The sequence below is a fragment of the Sitodiplosis mosellana genome, unplaced genomic scaffold (assembly GCF_009176505.1).
Source record: "Sitodiplosis mosellana isolate CC-2019 unplaced genomic scaffold, AAFC_SMos_1.0 Smas_scaffold_27, whole genome shotgun sequence".
NCBI classification, from domain to species: Eukaryota; Metazoa; Arthropoda; class Insecta; order Diptera; family Cecidomyiidae; genus Sitodiplosis; species Sitodiplosis mosellana.
The window spans coordinates 712013-731907 of NW_022595269.1; the positions used below are offsets into that span (position 1 = coordinate 712013).

The window sequence follows — 19895 nt, forward strand, 5'->3', positions numbered from 1 at the left end:
AGAAATGCCCAAACAGAAACATGTTCTATCAAATGGTCAGTGAATCTATGACGATGCATCATTTCTACTCTATTCAAATCCACCAAGAAACCGCAATTCAAACAAAGAAATGATCACTTCCATTGCTTCAATTCAATTCTTTGAATCATCTCATAACAAACATGACAAAATCAAATTTGACGTATTTCATGACAATGCATCGTAAACGCGAAAACAACACCCGAAAAAGAACATGCTTATCTCGATGTGGCACTTAAGATGTCACAACGCGTGTGTGTATGTGAGATAATTTTATGACTGATTGATATTAAATTGACATGATTGATTTAATCGCTTGATGAACAAACAAAATGAAACAAAACACAGCAATATGAACGGTTTAGAAATGATTTACGATTCAGAAATAATTTCCGTTTAAAAAAAATTCACGTTTTGCAATTAAACTCACGATACTTTTAGCTATAAAAGTGGCCGTTGAATTTTTCGATCGCTATTTAAATTCGCTGTGATTTGGTGTGAGACACAATAAAACTAATTGTGTCATTGGTATATCGAACATAGTTGCATTTTGGGAGAAAAAATCGACTTTGAACTTTTTGCTTGTAAATTTGACTGCAAAAGCATTTAGTTGTATTGTTGTAGAATATTATAATCGCTATACCAAAAATCTACAGTTGATTGAGCCAGTTACATTTTTACTTTTGATAAATAAAGACCAAATTTGACAAAAACCTTTCCATTACTCGAATCGAAAAGTATTAAGAATTTAATTAAATTAAAATTCAAGTTTGGTGAAAAAAAGTCCATTCACTCCCCATAACAAGTGCTAGTGTTTTATAGTAGCACAAAGAGTAAATAACAGAAAAAAACGCGTGAAGATTTGAAAATTGAAATTGGTTACGAATATCTCCCATATTTAGTTCAGTCTCTGATAAAATGTTAGAAAACTCGGAAAGTCATCCAAAACTATCAAATGTAAAAAATCAAATCTATGCAACCATCATAGGTAATTTTTGTAATAAAAATGAAAAATAATGACACACAAAATTAAACAGAAAAATTTTAAGAAAAAATATAGAAAAACTACAAAAAACAAAATCAATAACTCAATATTTTAAAACTCTATTATTGTGTCTTTTCATCTGCCTAACACTTAAAAAGATCTATTTTTCTTCCCAAACCAGCGAATATCATAGTGATAAGTTTCGGCAGTTGTGTTGGTTGGTTCTCACCTGCGTTGCGTGTACTTCTATCGGATGAGACGCCGCTTAAAACCGGCCCATTAACCAATGAAAAATTGTCATGGATTGGAGCAATGAACAGTTTCGGTGCCTTATGTGCAACATTCATAAGTGGATTTCTGTCGATCCGATTGGGCTCGAAACGCGCCATGACCATTTTGGCATTGCCAGCAGTCACTGTGTGGATTTTGATCTACTTCGGTGACTCGTTCTACCACATTTTCTTTGCACGATTTGCAACCGGATGTATTGGTGGTGGCTTTCAATCGGGAGTCATTCTTTTCGTCGCCGAGATTTCCAACGATAAGTAAGTACAAACAATTTGTTGGAAACTTTTTTTTTCATTTTCAATTTTTTTTTTAAATAAATTAATTATTTTCTATTTACAAAAATTTTCATCAATTTCTCATTGTGTTTTTAGTATTCGAGGCCGCCTTGGCTCAGTTATTCCATTAGCAAGGAATACGGGCATTTTGTTAGCGAATATTGCAGCAGCTGTCGTCGATTACGAACACCGGCCGTTTATTTTTGTGGTGTTTCCTGTGATATTTTTCATTTGGATCAACTTTTTGCCTAGCACTCCAGAATATTATCTTCAATGTGGAAAAGTTGAAGTAAGGCGATTTTTTATTCATTTTTTATTTCAATTTTTCTCTCAGTTTAAATTTGAATTGTTAAATATTTATATGAAATTCAAACTATTTTTCAACGAAAATTATCAACTTTCAATCGTTAAATGATCTAAAATCCATTCACAGGAAGCCAAAAGAGCGTTAATGTTCTACAAATCGGTCGATGGCGAGAGTAGCCATGAAACATCCCTCTTGCAGAGTGAATTCGAGCAAATCCAAATGATTGAGTGGGAACGAAAACGAAGTGCAAAGATTCAGCCAAAAGATTACTATAATCGAGCCGCTTTGAAAGGAATTGGCACAGCAATAGCAATGGTTTGGCTGTTCCAGTCGACTGGATTTTATATTATCGTAAATTATGCGTCGTTAATTTACAAAATATCGGGTACAACGCTCAAAATAGAAATATCGACCATAGTGTTATCGGTTGCCCAGATTCTCGGTGGATTGGTAGCGACGCGACTAGGTGACACATTTGGCCGAAAAACGACTTTAATCTCATTTTTTGGTTCGGCCATTGGACTTTTTACGTTTGCGATTCATTCATACTTGCGCCAAAATCAATGTGATGTTTCGCATTATACGTGGGTGCCCGAGGTTTGCTTATCCTTTGTTATTTTCATCTCAAGTGCCGGAATTGACGCATTAGCGAACACATTCGTTGTGGAAAGTTTTCCACCAAAGGTAAGCTACTTACTAATAAGCACAGGCTTTGAAGATCAAACTTGGATTGTTGCTCGAATTTTGAATGATTCTAATAAATGTTCATATCAATTCGATCGATTGGCATGACATTTTATTCAATGGCTATCAATATCGTTGCGATAATGGGTGAAAAATTCTTTCCAATATCAGTCGAAGCAATTCATTTACACTGTGTTCTACTATTTCTTGCGATCAATTGCTGCATCGGAACTATTTTTATTACTTTTATGAAAGAAACCAAAGGAAAGTCATTAAATTTATTTTGTATATCGATCTGTTCAAGCGATCTTTCAATTTTTTTTAGGATCAACTCCTACTTTAATAACTTTTTAAAATGCGAAGTCTTTTTTGAAGTCCCAAATTTGTCAGAATTCCACTGATATACATCGTTTCAATGCAAAAATTAAAAACGAGAAGAGTTAATCAATATAAAAAAGTATAAAGGGCAATAAAGATGATTGAAATTATTTAAACCGATATTTGATTGTTTTTTTTTTCATTGAATTTTTTTTATTACTGAAGAGTTTGATGAATGAAGCATAAATAGTGTGACGGAATCAATTCGACTTGAATATACATAAATTGGTCCATATCACATTTTATTCTTGTTCTTAATCGTTCACAAAGTGCTATGAAAACCACCAAAGGCATGAGTTAAACTCTAGAATTGAAGTTCGTTGTTTTGCCTCAGCTCATAGATAAACAAAATAAATACATATGTATCTAATATAAACTTTAGGTGGTACACTGAAAAAAGAGGATGTGAGTGATTTGCATTCGAAATAAAGAGCGAGTAAGATGTGAGTACTTCTTGTACGAGTCCACATATATGTCGAGTCGACATTGTTGACTGTATGAAACTGTCTGTACGATTTTTCGTTTCTTATACCGAATTTTGCCGATCACCGCTGCTCTATGCATAAAATACACTCTCAAACGTAGACAAAACGACGCCTAATGATAGCGCTCAAGTGAAATTTTGCATTGAAAGTAGAGTAAATGGAGTCTCCAGTCGTATTTTCGCCTAAAAATCTAAATGAATGCATAATGTGCACTACCTATATGTTTATTCCACTCACCAAACGGAATATCGCTTGGGCGACTCCATCAGTGGAAAGGTTATATACATTTGCATGGAACATAATACACTGTAAAATTTCTGTTTACACATCATTTCTCATCAACTGCATTACACTGTCTAAGCTCTGTGTGTGTGTGTGAGTCACGCATATACATATACGAACTTCTAATATTCCGCCTCTGGTTGTCTTTGGTTTCCGGCTTATGTTTCGCATGTGTATGTGACACCTATACTTGCAATGTGTAAAACGAATTTGGTCGGTGCGAAACGTCAAACTGTTGAAACATTCTTCTCTTTGTCGTAATCGTCTACAGATCTAAGTGAATTTTGTCATTGAAACGTGTTCATAAACCAAAACTTTTTTATAATCGATTTAAAAAAAAAACATTTGACATTAACTTGTTTCTTAACATTTTTAGTTTTCCAGTTCAATGGAAATAATTCATTTGTAAATGAAAACGTGTAAAGTTACTCAATTTTGAGAGAAAGTATGAAAATTTGAACAGATTGTGTGTGATGAAAATTCGTTCAAGTTGAAAAAAATCTTTGAAAAAATAGTCAAAAACACTGTATTTAGTCGTATAAAGTGCATTTAAAAATGGTCGTGCTATCAAAAGAACAGTTTGAGCATGGAGATGATTCCGAAAATGTTGCATCAAATGCCGATGCAATTACATCAATTCTCGAGTTTATGAATGGTTTTGCACGCAAACTTCGATTTGGTGACCGAAAAAATGTGGTTTTAATGTTAGGTAACACGGGTGCTGGCAAAACCACATTGACATCTCTGCTCAGTGGTGTTGAGCTTGAGTCAAAAGAGGTGGTGCCCGGTTCGGGCGAGTTTGTGATTGTTGATGAAAAAGAGCTAATCAGCGGCCAATCAACCACCGTATCAAAAACCGAGATCCCTGAATTGATGTTTGATACCGACAATAAAATCGCCTACTATGATTGTCCAGGGTTCAATGATTCACGCGGTGTTGAGCACGATGTTTCGGTCAGCTATTTGATATAAAAATTGATTAAATTCGCTGATTCGGTGAAGTTGGTGTTTGCAATCAGTTTTTCATCGGTTCGTACGGGTGTGGGTGATCGTAATGATTTTATGGATTTGGCAAAGCATGCGATAAACTTTGCCAAGAATATCGACCGATATCGCGATGGAATTGCATTGATTGTGACCAAAGTGGAAAATCGGTATGTCACCAAAAATCGGCAGCCACAATTAATTGACGATGATAAAATAATTGAAGCGATTGTTGGATTTCTGAAACAAGCAAAAACGGACTTGGAAAACAGCAATCAACAGGACATTTCTTTGGACGATCAAGAGATGAATCGCAGGAAAATCGCATTCATCGACATTCTTTTGGAACAAAATCAACAAAATGAATACACAAAAATTGGAATCCTTCGGCTAGCCAACGAAAGTGGTCCGGTGCATGATATCGAAATGCTACAAGAAGAACGGAAAACCATTGCCAAATTGATAAATCGCAACTTGAAATTTGTGGACAAAGAAAATACCGATTTTGGCTACACCATTTCGGAAGCGACGAAAAATCGAATCCATGACAAAATGGACCAAATGCAAGATCGACTCACGAAAGACGTAAAAAATATCGGCGATGAAATTTACGCATTCTATTTGCAACAAGAAAAACACATTTCCGATTTGAATGTTCTGAAGGAACAATTTGTCATTGCCCATCAAAAGCTTGAGGAAATTGAATGCAATGATCCGAAAAATTTTGTGAAACTCATCACAAATGCAGCGAATGAACTAAAAATTGGCATAACTATCGACAATTCAAAACAATTTTGGAATCACATGGAATGTTTGGACTTCATAAATGCCGTTAGTAAGATAAACTTGTCGAACCTGTTTAATATTTCAACGGGACTGGCCGGCATTCGGAAATATCTGCTCGAGTCGAAGAAATGGTACTGCTTTTTGATTGAACTACATGACACACTGTCGGAGTATAATGTGCAGAAAAATAAATCAAAATATAATGTAGGTGAATTGATGAGCTATGTGCAAGGACATCAAGAGGTGAACGTCAATGACATCGGTCTTGAGCAACTACTAAATGAGATTGGCGGTATAGATTTCGCAAAAATTGAAAATATTCAACTGAATTCATTCAAGCTACGCGCTTTGCAAGAGATATTGAATTAAACATTAGTACAACTTCCTGTGTTTACCCATTCGACTGATGGCAAATTGGTTGTGAAAGGATACAATATCAAAATTAGCGATATATGCCAATATATACCCAGGCCGGATTCGGTAGTCTTGGTAGATTCTGGTTCGATTGTTGTAAAATACATCGAAGTCTTTGCCATAAATAACCTTTTCATCGACATGGATATTAACAAAACTGGACAAAAGCTGCAACTGTCACTCATTGCACCAACATGGCATGTCATCGGTGACAGGCAAATTAATTTGGAAGGAAAAGATGCTGAACCACACCCTGAACCGAAAGCAGAAGACGGCAAAATTGGGCGGTATGAAATTGATGGCAAAAATGGGTTGCCTGGCAAACCTGGTGGTGCAGCTGGTCATTTTATGGGCATTGGCAACAATTTCTTCAACATGGAGAATTTACAAATTAATATCGGAGGCGGCAAAGGTGGCGCCGGTCAACATGGCGGAAATGGTTCGTATAAAATTTTGTTGGCTCAATTTCAGCCATATGTTTACTGATCATTTTGTAGTTCCATTCGAAAACATGAAATTTGTAAGCGAAACCAGACAAACATATGGGAGACTCCCATTGGGAGTCAAGGTTTTTTTCTCTCTCTTGATTAAGTCAAATACAATATAAGGGTCTGTTATCAAATTGGATTAATTTTCAAAATTAAAATCGATCGATTGGCAACGTTGTAATCGAATATCTTCGAATTACATTTTTCTCCAATTCCAGGTGCAGACGCAAAAAAAGGAGATGATCCGGAAATTCCAGCATTCAAAAGTTTCGGGGCAGATTTTAACGGTCTCATAAGATCGTCACGTTTTAAGTGGTGCAAAGTTCCACCATTCTTCGGTGTAGAATACAATGTTAAAGGCACGGATGGATTGAAGGTAGAGTAGAAGTGCCAGTTGAACTGAGCTGAACTTTTATATTTGAAAATTTTAAAATAATCATTTTCAATTCGGATTTCAAGGCTGGAAAAGGTGGTAATGGTGGAGTTGGTGGTTATGGTGGTATGCCGGGGGAGAATTTCATCGCCGGATTCGACAATCACCCCGGAATCGATGTTTTGAACAATAGAGGTATTTAACATGAAATCAAAATTGTGTTGTGTTTTTTCTAATTCATTTGTCTCATTCAAAAACGTTGCCAGGTGATTCGGGAGCCGATGGAAAAGGTGGCAAAGGCGGAAAAGAGGCGACGAAAGGTACAAACGTGGCTGCTCAATACGTATTCCTAGTAGTCGGTTTTCTAAATTTAAACCGAAAAGATTCGCCCAAAATGGCAATTGAGGCAGGTGAAAGTGGAATCGATGCTGAATCTACAGAAAATCTGCAATGTGCCGAGAATCCAGATCCATTTATCAATGCATGTCGCACAATAAACGATTACAAGAGCTACGTGAGAGGATATCTGCCGAATAATATTTTTGAAACGAAATTAGGGGAATTTTTGGCCCATTTCGAAGTCGATCAGCGCATTCATTCGCAATACGACACACTTGGATTGGTGCACGAATTACAAGGACTAGAACGTCATTACATTGAGCTACGTGATAAAATCTCGTTGGTTCCATTTGTCGAATCACTTTTGCGACGAATCAATAACTATGCTCAAAATGGAAAACCATCAAATGACGATAAAATAGTGCTGAACCTTTTAAATGCGGCTGCATTGACTAAATTGAGCAGCATAAAAAATCGTGAAAACTATGCGTCAATTATTCACTTGCTTGCGTATACTCAACTAGTACGAGAAAATATTAAAATGCTACGCTCGGCGAAAAGAAATGAAGCTATTCAGGGATATCAGGAAAAATTCGCTGAATCCGTACAGATGAAAATTGAATTGGCCAATCACTTTATTCAAAGCCAAATTTTACCCGATATCAAGCGGAATTTCACGGAAATCGACCAATGTATCCATGCTTTGATTGATGAAAACGGCAGCCAACAGTCGATAATTCGAGAACAAGAACTGAAAAATGCTTTGTTCAAACAGAGAATTTGGTTCTGGATTGAAGTAATTCCATTGCTTCTGTGTCTTGGCACGACCGCAGCTGCTGTTTTCGCTAGTGCAGCGGTGGCGAGCAGATTTCTCCAGAAAGGCTCTGGATCAGTTGCATCTTCGGCAGGTACTATCATTTGAATCAATTTGGTTTATGTGAATTTCTAAACTTGAACGGATCATTTATGTTTTTCAGCTAAAACAGCCCTCGGAAGTGGATCAAAACTAGCCCTCGAAAGTTCAAGCAATGCGAGTAAATTGAAGAATTTTTCAGTGCCAATGTCTGAGATCAAATCGACCATTTCTAATTTGAAAGCTAAATTAGAAGATGGTGTTAAGACTTTCAAGAAGGAGTTTCACTTCTTGGAACAGAAATCGAGAGAATATTTGGGAAATGATACAGTGAAAGAAATGAAGCGGAAAATTGGTGAAAGGGTCAAAGAAACGTTGAATTCGTCGGGAGTGGAGAAGAACAGCAAAGATTTGCGGGCGAATACAGTTCAAGCAGTAAAAACAGTGCAACAATTGCCAGAAGATCGAAAAGAATTACAAGAAAAGAGTATGGAGCTCGAGAGCGTCGCCGAAAAGAGTTTTGATATTCAAGATGCACCAGCTGCACCCACAGCCGCACGATCATTAAGCAAAAAATCGGAAAATCTTCTTAGAAGTTTGGAAATGCAAGAAAAGCACTTGTACGAAGCGATAATTCCACAGCTGCATGAGATCGAAAGCAGTGTAACAGCTATGGAGCTCAAAATATCAAATCAATCATACGTTGAACTCGACTTGAGCAAATGGCGTGTTCAAAGCTTACTAAAAGATTTAAAAGCATATTTCAATCGTCTAACCATTGGCTTCACAATTGAAGGAGATGTCAAGCAAATCATAGACAAAATAAACGAAGGAATGTGTGTATTGATCGGTGTTTATGATCGCATCGATTCCTATGTTGAAAAATTGGAATTGAGTGCTTTAATGGCGAACATGGCCACAACATCGCATCGGACCGGCAATGATGAATTGAATAAAGTGATTTCTAGCTTAGAGAAAATCATTCAAACCAACATCATTCTGGAGCAATACGAATCCGTAGTACATGCATTCAGACAGCATATGTTCCCATTCGTTCATCTGAACATGACCAATTGTTGGCTAACATCGAAATCCACTGACAACACTGACGCCGATGTACTGGTAGAACAAGCCATAGAGCGAATCGACTATTTGGCTAAACAATTAACATCTGCCAGCATTTCAATTGAAAAGTACGACAAGGATATTATCAACATCAAATCTGACGATTTATATACATGGAAAAATGCCGAAATTCAACCACAAATTGGACAACTGTTGCAAGGCGATGAGATTGTTCTCAAAGCGGACATTGCCAATGGAATCAATCAAAATGCCGTGAAATTCAACGAAATTGCCATCAATTTCAAAGTGTCCGATGACAAAGTACAAACCGAATTGAACGAGAAACTAGAAGATTTTGATGTGACTCTGACCATGATGGGCAATTGCTATTATCGATGTGGAAACCGTTCGTATTATGTGCCCATTGATGAGAATATTGTGATCGAATATTCGATGAAGAAAGATGAACAGGGTCATCCAAAGAGTTCCAATGAAGTTTATCGCAAAATTAAAGATGGAACGTATTTCTTGAGCCCCTACACCACATGGAGCATCAAATTGAGCAACAAAAATGGCAACGATTTTCATGATTTAGCCAAACTCAAGAACATGGCCATCGATTTGAAACTGGTCGGCAATGTTCAATACTTTAAATATATTAAAGCCTTTTCAGACGAATTTTCCGATGAACTCTTGAACAAACATTACAACTTTGATCGCATTATACCATACGAATGTGATGAAAAACTTTTGAATAGTTTTTAACTTGATGAAATTGGGAAAAGAGATCAGAAATTCTGACTTGAGTTTAGTTTTAGATTCGATATCGAACAATCTCTGCACACAGAGCACAATTTTGACGTGAATATCTGTTTTTTTCGCATAATTCAATAGAAGTAAAATAGTAATTTAGTCAAAAAAAAAAATGTCTTCACTAATACTTCAATTGGGCCTTTAATTCCTTATTTTTATAACATTCTGAGCCCACTGATTCAGTAGATCAACTAGAGAAAAAAAGTTTTGATAAAAATGTAAAAAAAATTGAAATTTTTCGGGATAATTCAATAAAAAAAATTGGGACATAAAACTGAAAGATGTTTTTTTCTCCGATCATAAGTGTTGTTTTTATTCAATGCGCATGAAAAAGAAACGAATCATCCAAATTTTCTCTTAAAAATAAAATCGTTGTCAGTTTTAACGATTTTCCAGCTGGAATCGATGTGTCGTTGTGCGATCTGATGTGCGACTTGTGCCATTCGTTCCGAAACATTCACCAATTGCATTCTGGTCAATGATTTACACGCGCTAAGGAACTTCAAAGCGTCATCGATGAGAAAAATGCGCCAATCGAGAATGAGTTCGGTCAATTTCGGTAGGCTTTTGGTAATTTTAGTGATTTGATCGGAGGATGCTTGTCGTAAGTTCATAAAATCCAGTGTCACCTTCAATTTAGTCAGTTTTTTATTTCGGCATATAAAATCGATGATTTCATTGATCGATGTGCGAATGCGTCGTAGTTCAAGTCCTTCGAGTTGTCGAAATGAAAAATGTTGAATGGGTGCTTCTGAAACGAAATATCTCAATTTCTTGAATGTGATTCGATCGCAATTGCAGAGTGCATTATTATCAGGTGCCCAAACGAATCGTTCCAAATTTTTCAAATTCACAGCGACGAGACGGCAGAGATCTTGATCGATTTGAAGATGATCGGGATTGACAGGGAAGGAATAAAATTGAAACCACAAATCTTGTATGTTTGGATTGAGTCGAATAGTTTCGCTGATATTTGATTTGGTGAAACCACCACGCCGGCTACCGTGCAACCAAATTACCAGCGACTCCAAATGTGGGAAATGTTCTTCAATGCACTTTGTATTCGGCACCGTGTTATCAATTAATTTCAAATTGCGCATTTTCGGGAACCAAGTATTGAACTGCGAAATATTATAACTTAAGCGGCTTTGAATAATTGTCACACTCTCGACGAAAGAAAACGGCAGCCGTAATTCACTCATCAATTCGATTACGTGATTGTACAGTAGAATCTCAATCAATGACCCGGAACAGTATTTGGCGATACAATTTTCGACCCATTGCGAATAAAACTCATTTTTCGATCCGAAAAACGCCAATTTTGTTAAAAACGGACCAAAATGCTTGAAAAACTTTCCAACTGACTTGAGCGGTGATTCTTTCGTTGAAATGAATGGCGTTGATTCGCCATGAATGCTGATTCGATCGGAATTTATCGAAAACGTTTCCATGCGATACTTTTCGTAGAAAACACTGCAAGCCACTTCTTTGAGGTAAACATTCGCATTTGCAACGTTCATCAAATCGGAAAAATCCAAATAGGTTAAGATATTACGAATACAATCATATTTTAAATCGATTAATTTTAATTGTTGCTTAGGTGTTTCCGCGATTACACCTAACTTAGACCGTTTCATTGACTGCGCGTATCTCAGTTCATTTGCATCTAATTCCATTTTGGAGACAACTTCTTTTCAACGAATTTCGATGGTTCTGAAGGTGGAAAATCGTTTTTAGTGAAGTGTTTTTAATATGAGTTCAATCATTTTCTAACCAATTTAATCATTTTCTATCTTTGATCAAGATTAATTTCATCTACCTCTCATTTCCACTTGCTTAAATTGCATTTTTATTTACAAAAAAACTTACTTCTTGCCTTAGCAAGTGCGTCTTTCCTCCAAAAATAAACAAGAAAGTGTTTCTTGAAGAAACTACTCGAGCGATTGACTTGGCCTGTGTTTTGAAGTCGGTTCCAAAGATGACCAAATTCGATTTAAATCGAATTTTATTAGGTTTATTTTGAAATCGAACGCTTTTTGAGTAAATTCAAAAATTGACATGATTTTTTGTGTGCATAAAACAAAAGTTGACATGATATTTAGCACATAGTCTACTTCAATGAAAATATTCGTATAACTTCCAAATTCATCCAAATTTCCTGCTTATCGACTTTGAAGAGAGCAATTGGAATGGTTTCCAATGACTTCCAGTGATTTCCGAAATGTTCTCTTACGAGAACGATAGTGACACCATCGCTTGACAGATCGTTCCATTCAAACTGCATTCAACACAAGAGTTTGTTTGACAGCTCGTCTACAACCGCATAGCAAAGTTCATCAGATTGCGATAAAGTCGGTTCTTTTTCACCTATCACGCAAATTCGATTGTTTTTTATTCATTGAAACCAATTATTCGCGGTGAATTATTTCACAACAAATCGAACGGTTTCATTGGAAGTATCGCGACGAGCTGACAAAAAATAAGAATGTTCTTGAACATTCACAAAAAGTGAGTGTCATTGTGTGTGTGTTTGTATGACACTTTTGGGTACTTGTAAACAATTTGCAAACACTACAATCATTGATATTGATTTCATAGATCTAGATTCCAAGCTCAAAAATAGTTTAAGCTCAACTTGAGCGAAAATAATAAATCACTTGACTTTTTTTTTCGACTAATCAAAATAAATAATTGGAGATTGGAATTTTTGAAGCATTTAAAGGGGAAAACTCAATATTGAAAAACCAGTTTCGCATTCTTTTCGCTTCATATAATTCGACTTTTTTGAGTGACTTTTCTTTACTCTTTTGTAGATTTATGACAAAAGTCGTAAGAAGGGCTAATCGAAGTGGAGATTTGACTGAGACACCAAATCAAAATGAACAGTCGAGTCAACAGCATCAACAGAATGAAGACGATGAGCCGAGGGAAGCAAATCAACAGCAAACCAATCAATCGAACGAAGAAGCCCAAGCTGATGAATCGAACGAAGAAACTCAAGCTGATGAATCGAATGATGGCAACCTATTGAATGAAGAGGTTGAAGCTGATCGATTGAACGATGAAGCTCAAGGCAATCAGTTGGATGAAGAAGCTCTAGGCAACCAATCGAAGGAAGAAGTTCCGGAAATGCTGCAAGAAAATATGCCCGAAGGACTGCCTGCAGAATTGAAATCAACAACCAAAATCACCGATGTAAATAATGATTGTCTCGGCTTCATCTTCGCACATTTGGAACTGGCCGATCTTCTGAGCATTTCGGATGCGAACAAGGATCTAAAGCCAGCTGCTTTTCTTGTTTACGCGGAAAAATATGGGAAAATGGTCATTCATATCCAAGCTCATGCCGCAAATCGCAGATCTCCTGAAGTGTCAAAGGATTGTGTTTGGGCCACCAATAGAACCGATAGCTTGAAAATTATGCGCCATTTCGGTGATGCCATATCCAAATTAAAAATCTCCTACAAAGGCTCAAACGATGGTTATTTTGCTGAAATGGAACGCTACATCAACGAATATTGCAGCAAAACCGTCATTGAAATTCAATTTACACTCTCAATGTTCTCTGCCATTCCAAATCTGGTTGTGCCAGTTCACAGTGTTAGTTTCTATTCATGTGAATTGGCCAAAGAGCAATGCCAAATCGACGAATGGTTTCCAAATGTGCGTCACCTCATGTTCGGATCAATGGTCGAAATGGATGATGTTAAGCGGGTCGTGGTACATTATCCTCATTTGGACAGTTTGACCATTGAAAAAGCCGATCCAATCATTCAAAATGGATTCAACGAGGCAAATGTTATGGAAATCTTGCGCTTGAATCCAAATTTGAAAAGTTTACACCTTCACAATTTCAATACGACATTCCTTCAAATGGTCGGTGAATATTTATATCAAGTCAAAAATCTTGAACTTTCGTTCAAAAATGATGATAGCATCAATCACAGCGAACCATCCATTCGTCTTTGGAATGTGAAAAGCTTCGTTCTTCGCGTTAAAGAGAACGAATCGCGTAATTTTCCAAATTTGCCGTTTAATTTTGGAAACATTGAAGAATTTAAGTACACAAGCCACCCCTATTGCCTTGAATTTTTTCGTGAAAATCCGCTGAAAATAGTACATTTGAAGTTCGGTCCGCTAACGTTTCAAGGTGATAGCATAATCGATTTTGCAAGGGCTTTGCCATCGGTGACTGAATTGGTTCTGGACAATTGCAGACTTGAAGTTGACGAAATGATTTGGTTTTTGGACGAATGTCCAATGCTCACCAAATTTCATTTTGTAAAAACATGGAGATTTGAAGAACATGTGGTACGATACGACCTTGGACCAGAGTGGCGGATAGAATTTGATGGAAATATCGTTAAAATGGAACGTTGAATTGGTTTTAGTAAAATAACAGAAAAAAAAAAAAAATACTGGCTGAATATTCAGTAGCAAGGAAAAAAGGAATTATTGTTCGATAGACATCTGCACATTCACTTCAAATATACATAAAAAAATTTCATATATTCATACATGAGTATGGAAGGAAGAAAAAAACAATCATTATTTCTTCTTTTGGTAGATTGTAAGGTGTATTACGAACGATTTTATTCGAAATAATAAAATAAAATCCAGAAAAATCAAATATTATCGTTTTTGTTTTTCTTTATGTTTTTCTCGTTGAAATTTATTGTCATTAGAAAGACAAGAAATGATGCCGTAATGAGTGGTTTGAAATCGCTAATTTCAAACTAATGATGGCAGCACCAAATGACCGAAAGCAATGGATTATCTCAAACTACGGTGGCCTGGACGGTGGCAACCATGGTGCGGCTGTTGACACTATATTTTCCTATATTTCGAATTGGCGCGCTGTTTAGTTCCGATTTGAAATGTTAAATTACATTGATGTGCCCTTTGAAATTGGGGGCGCTCGCGTCGCCTCAAATGACTTTGACGTTCAACAGCCGCCACACGGTGGCAACACTGGATGACGTTTCGAAATCGACATTAAGGATGCGGTCTTTGTTAGCACACAGCTATTGTGTTAATAACTTTTCTTTCTTCGACTCATTTTAGTCGTGTCATCACTCAAAGTCAAATTTGTTCATCACTCAGTTTTTAGACAGGTCGAATTGTATTCGGGGCTTCAAAATCGATATTGGCTGAAATAAATCAAAGGTTTTTGATTTGTTTGGAAACCACGTAATTGGAACATTTTCAAAAGGTTCATTTTAATCGCACAATTACAAATTTGTTTGCAAATATCAATCAATGGTCTACTCAACCACTAAATTGAACTTAAAAATCTTATTCACGACCAGAGTTATTACGCAGACTGTAGAGATGGCCGAACGAAATGAATTTGGCTGGTGATGTTATGTTTTGGTTGATTGTTTGTGTTTCTAATCTGTTTGGTTATTTTCTCTCTTTTTTTGTGTAGTTTCATTGCTGCATCAGACTTTTGAAGTGGAATAGTGGCCAAGAGTGTGATTTTACATCATCAGGATAATTATACCGCCGCTCCTCCAAATTGACGTTGACTTTGGCGATAGATGGATGAATCAATAGCAGCAGCAGTAGTCGCAGTTACAGATTGGTAGATTTGAGCAATATTTTTAAAAAATATTGTATGAATAATTGTATATTCTACAGAGTGTCATGACTGGCTTGAATAGTCTCTACTCTTACAGTAAAGTACTTATTGTAATTCGATCGTTCCGTTTCTGAATTAGGTTTGTGAATTGACAAACAACAGATAAATTGAAAAATAAATTAAGGAAGCCTTGCGTTTGAATCCACAGTTGCAAAGTGTAGGTTTTACACATTTTAATACCAATTTTCTTCTGGGATTCAGCAAATATTTACAACAAGTGGAAAGTCTCGAGCTTGTTCTCCGTTGTCAGGATATCTATCCGAAAAATGCACCAACCCGTTTGAAGAATGTGAAAAGACTTTTGGTCAAAATGCCCGATAATAGAAGTTCTAACGATAGTATGAGATTGCCATTCAGTTTTGGTAATGTTGAAGAATTCTCGTATGAATCACCATTTGGCTATCCGACAAAAGACATTTTCTGCCGTCAAAATACTTTGAAGAAAGTGCATTTGAGCGCACTCATTCATAGTTTTTATAGATCAGATCTCGCAAGGGATTTGCCGTCGATGACGGAATTTGTGCTAAACAAGTGCAGTTCATTTGACTTAGAAGATGTGATGGAATATGTGGAAAAATGCAAAAAGCTGACCAAATTTCATTTCGTATTTGCCGATCGCTGTGATTATGATGTCTCAATCGAAAAGTAAAGCTAAAACTATTGTAGTCTAAACGGTGGCAACACCAAATGACGTTTTGATATCGGTACTAATGATGCACCTTTCGTTAATGAGCTTACAGATATTTCACAGTTAAAATCAATTTCTTTGGCTCTTTTAAGTCTCAGCTAATTTCGATATCCATTCATTTTATTTACAAAAGCCGATTGATATTGACCATTATTTGTGCTTTAGAATATTCCATTTTTACAATGTTTTTTTTTCTTTTTATATTATCGAAATTAAAATCAATATTTCTAAAGTTTTCTATTGTCGGTTTGTGAATTTTTTTCTGTTGTATATTTGTGAAATAAATTATAGAATAAATCGTAGATGACCGATCAAAGTAAAAAGTGTCGTCAAAAACGACAACGGGATGAATGCGATGAGCCAGAGGTAATTAGTAAAGAAGTCAAACGATGGAAGAAAGAAAAGCCCAAAGAGTTTTGTAACGTTTTTCAGATTTTTTATGACGATTTTCATCGCAACATAGTACCAACAACCAAAATCACCGATGTGAACACACATTGCCTCGAGGCCATCTTCAAGCATTTGGAATTCATCGATCTATTCAATGTCGCCGAATCAAACACATATTTGAAGCAAGCCACCGGTCGAATTTTTTCGAAAAAGTATGGAAATTATGATGTCAATATCTTGGAATATCACTCAAAAACTGGTAACTTCGACGTGGAAGCGGATTGTATTAACGTGACAAATGAAACTGTCGCTTTGAGATTGCTTCGCTATTTCGGTGAATTTATATCCAAGTTGAATATTCATTATACTCGTTATAACAAACCCAGGGACGATGAGCACGCTTACTACGCTGAATTGGATCGATATGTGTTTGAGTACTGCAGCAACGCATTGACCGAAATCACTTTTTCCTTGGTCAAAGAGTATGCATTTTCATCCATCAAAAAGCCATTGCCGAACGTTGAATGTGTTAGCTTTGATGGTGGCAAATTGAACAAAAATCTGTGTCAATTCAACAAATGGTTTCCGAACGTGCGTCATTTGAAGTTTGGATCAATGGTTGAATTAGATGATCCCAAGTGTATCGCGGTACATTTTCCGCATTTGAAGAGCTTGTCAATGGTGAAATTTCCCAGTAAAACTGACCGGCAAATGAGTCGTTGTCATGAACCGATGAAGCTACCTCTGGGCCAGGGAATTGACGAACCAAACACAAAAGAAGCCTTGCGTTTGAATCCACAGTTGCAAAGTGTAGGTTTTATACATTTCAATACCAATTTTCTTCTGGAATTCAGCAAATATTTGCAACAAGTGGAAAGTCTCGAGCTTGTTCTCCGTTGTCAGGATATCTATCCGAAAAATACACCAACCCGTTTGAAAAATGTGAAAAGACTTTCGGTCAAAATGCCCGATAATAGAGGTTCTAACGTTAGCATGAGATTGCCATTCAGTTTTGGTAATGTTGAAAAATTCTCGTATGAATCACCATTTGGCTATCCGACAAAAGACATTTTCTGCCGTCAAAATCCTTTGAAGAAAGTGCATTTGAGCGCACCCATTCATGATTTTTTTAGATCAAATCTCGCAAGGGATTTGCCGTCGATGACGGAATTTGTGCTGAACAAGTTCAGTTCATTTGATTTAGTAGATGTGATGGAATATCTGGAAAAATGCAAAAAGCTGACCAAATTCCATTTCTTATTTGCTCATGACTATTATGATCTCTTACAGGAAGATTTAGAAGACGAATGGCGTTCAAGTATGCGTGAGACCGATAAGAAAGGCATAATCTTTGTAATGCTGGAACGATGAATCGTTTATTGTCAATTGACCGAAGCAGAAACAATAAAAGCCATCAATTTATACATTTCACTACTTTTGTTTATTCAATCATTTGATAATCATTGTATAGATTCTAAGGTGTATACGATTAAAATAAAACCCAACAAAAATGTCATTGTTTTCTATTCTTCTTCATTTTCATTCGCTTTTTCCTTTCAAACCAATCATTTACAGCCTTCTAAATTGAGCCTATTTATTTATTCTATGTCTTAATCCAGACCCTAGTTCGAATTGAGTAAATCATTGACGATGATTACATCATCCGAATTGAACGATTTGATTCTGTAGACAATTTCATACGGTTTTGTATCCGAAGTGGTTTGATACAATAAATTCACACTAAAATGTGCTCCACCGTATCTCTGCACAACGTCAGCCACAAAAGTTTCAACTTGGTTCCATTTGCCGCGATTAAAATTTCGACTTTGTGGAAAGATGTTTCTCAAATCAGTACCAGAGCCACCGAGACGTGCCGATAGAATATGACCAGGTTCATCGCTATAATTTCCCATTCTTTTGGCATAATTTCGTGCTCTTTGACTAGCAACAGTGCCTGTGTTAAGATGTTGTGCTCGAATTAGTGCTTCCATCACTTCTGTTCGTTCATACGGGCCGGTTTGGAAGAGTGTAACTGGATTCAGTAAATTGGATCGATCTTGCGATACCCATGATAAAATACCAACAGTCAATTCATTGCTAGCGGAAGCACAGTTATTTGTCGAATTTTGCGAACCACAATAATCGTCATCGTAGCATTTACCAAATGAACTGGTTTTGTCGTTGAAATTCAATTGTAATAAATCGTTGTGCCGTAAACTTCCGGGATATAATGCACGTGATTTGCCCGAACAATTGATATCATCGTAGAGTCGAACACAATTTCCAAGGGTGTTGACCGAATTCACCGCATTATTGTCATCCGAATCGACGTTTATGCACTGTTTTCCATGCATGGAATACGATTTGCAACCACCAAGGTAGTGTCTATCTTTGCACAGTATTACACCATCACGGCCGGAAATCGCTGGACAACAGTATTTACTCTCCAAAGGACACGCACCGTCACGTATTAAGTAATCCTCTCCGCATGTCGAAGAATGCAGAAAAATTGGAACTCCAATCAAACCAATCGGTGTGCCACAAAACTCATTGTAACATTCACGACCATTGTCACTACTTGCCAATGATACACAGAAAATTACGACGAGCACATTCAACTTTGGAAAAATCATTTTGAATGTTTGAACTAGCGACGAGTTTGATTTAAATGGAAATTATTCGACTTATTAAGTTTCTTTCAAATCACTGACCATTGTGGGACACACAATTTGTTTCATCGTTCACATTTATTTGCAGATTTACATTGAGTTTGCTGTCTGCGGTTATATACGAATGTTATGAAACTTCCGTATTTTATAGTTCGTAGATAAGAAACTTGCATCATCGGTTGTGTAATTCAATGTCAAAAGATTCACGCAGATTCACGATTCTGATAATTCGCAACTGTTACTGTGCATACAATCACTGGATTAAAATCGGAAAATATTCTTTCAATCGTTAAAAAATATTAAATTATAATTTATTTGATGATTATAAAATGAAAAAAGATTTTGTTTTTCCACTCAAGGTGAAAAAAAATGTTCGGTTCGATTCAAAACAGAACAATTCTACGGGTGAGATTGAAAAATGAGTATGTTTTCTTTCGATTTGAAAATTTCGAATCAAAATTTTGGGCTGTAAACAATCGGCGCGAAAATGAACAAACTCTTCTTGAAAGAAAGAAACTCTCTTCTTGAAAGAAAGTTAAACTACCTCTCCTGGGAGGAAAGAGCTTTATCAGAACAAACTCCGTGAAACATGCTCTGCTCTCATTCTCATTCGTATAATTGCATTTCAATGTGAACTCGTATGGTGATAACACAGAGAGTCTCTGTCAGAGACTGTTGATAATCAGTTTT

General features: G+C 36.4%; 4 protein-coding genes across 4 annotated transcripts; 3 read left to right on the forward strand and 1 right to left on the reverse strand.

Moving 5' to 3' along the window:
• The first annotated feature begins 424 nt into the window (after positions 1-424).
• Positions 425-2815, forward strand: LOC129568918 (facilitated trehalose transporter Tret1-like). The gene is made up of 4 exons (XM_055447260.1): positions 425-1006; positions 1185-1548; positions 1663-1855; positions 2000-2815. Exons 1-4 carry the CDS (start codon positions 937-939, stop codon positions 2663-2665), a joined length of 1293 nt encoding a protein of 430 aa, XP_055303235.1. The 5' UTR covers positions 425-936; the 3' UTR covers positions 2666-2815.
• Positions 2816-3944: 1129 nt separating this feature from the next.
• LOC129568912 (uncharacterized) lies at positions 3945-10091 on the forward strand. The gene is made up of 5 exons (XM_055447253.1): positions 3945-6325; positions 6593-6750; positions 6834-6942; positions 7014-7994; positions 8064-10091. The coding sequence occupies exons 1-5, from the start codon at positions 6028-6030 to the stop codon at positions 9767-9769; spliced, it is 3252 nt and encodes a 1083-aa protein (XP_055303228.1). The 5' UTR covers positions 3945-6027; the 3' UTR covers positions 9770-10091.
• A 2031-nt stretch (positions 10092-12122) lies between these two features.
• Positions 12123-14431, forward strand: LOC129568914 (uncharacterized). Its single transcript, XM_055447255.1, has 2 exons — positions 12123-12325; positions 12631-14431. The coding sequence occupies exons 1-2, from the start codon at positions 12303-12305 to the stop codon at positions 14195-14197; spliced, it is 1590 nt and encodes a 529-aa protein (XP_055303230.1). The 5' UTR covers positions 12123-12302; the 3' UTR covers positions 14198-14431.
• A 3621-nt stretch (positions 14432-18052) lies between these two features.
• Positions 18053-19426, reverse strand: LOC129568923 (uncharacterized). The gene has a single exon (XM_055447264.1). It carries the CDS (start codon positions 19167-19169, stop codon positions 18159-18161), a length of 1011 nt encoding a protein of 336 aa, XP_055303239.1. The 5' UTR covers positions 19170-19426; the 3' UTR covers positions 18053-18158.
• Between the last annotated feature and the right edge of the window lie 469 nt (positions 19427-19895).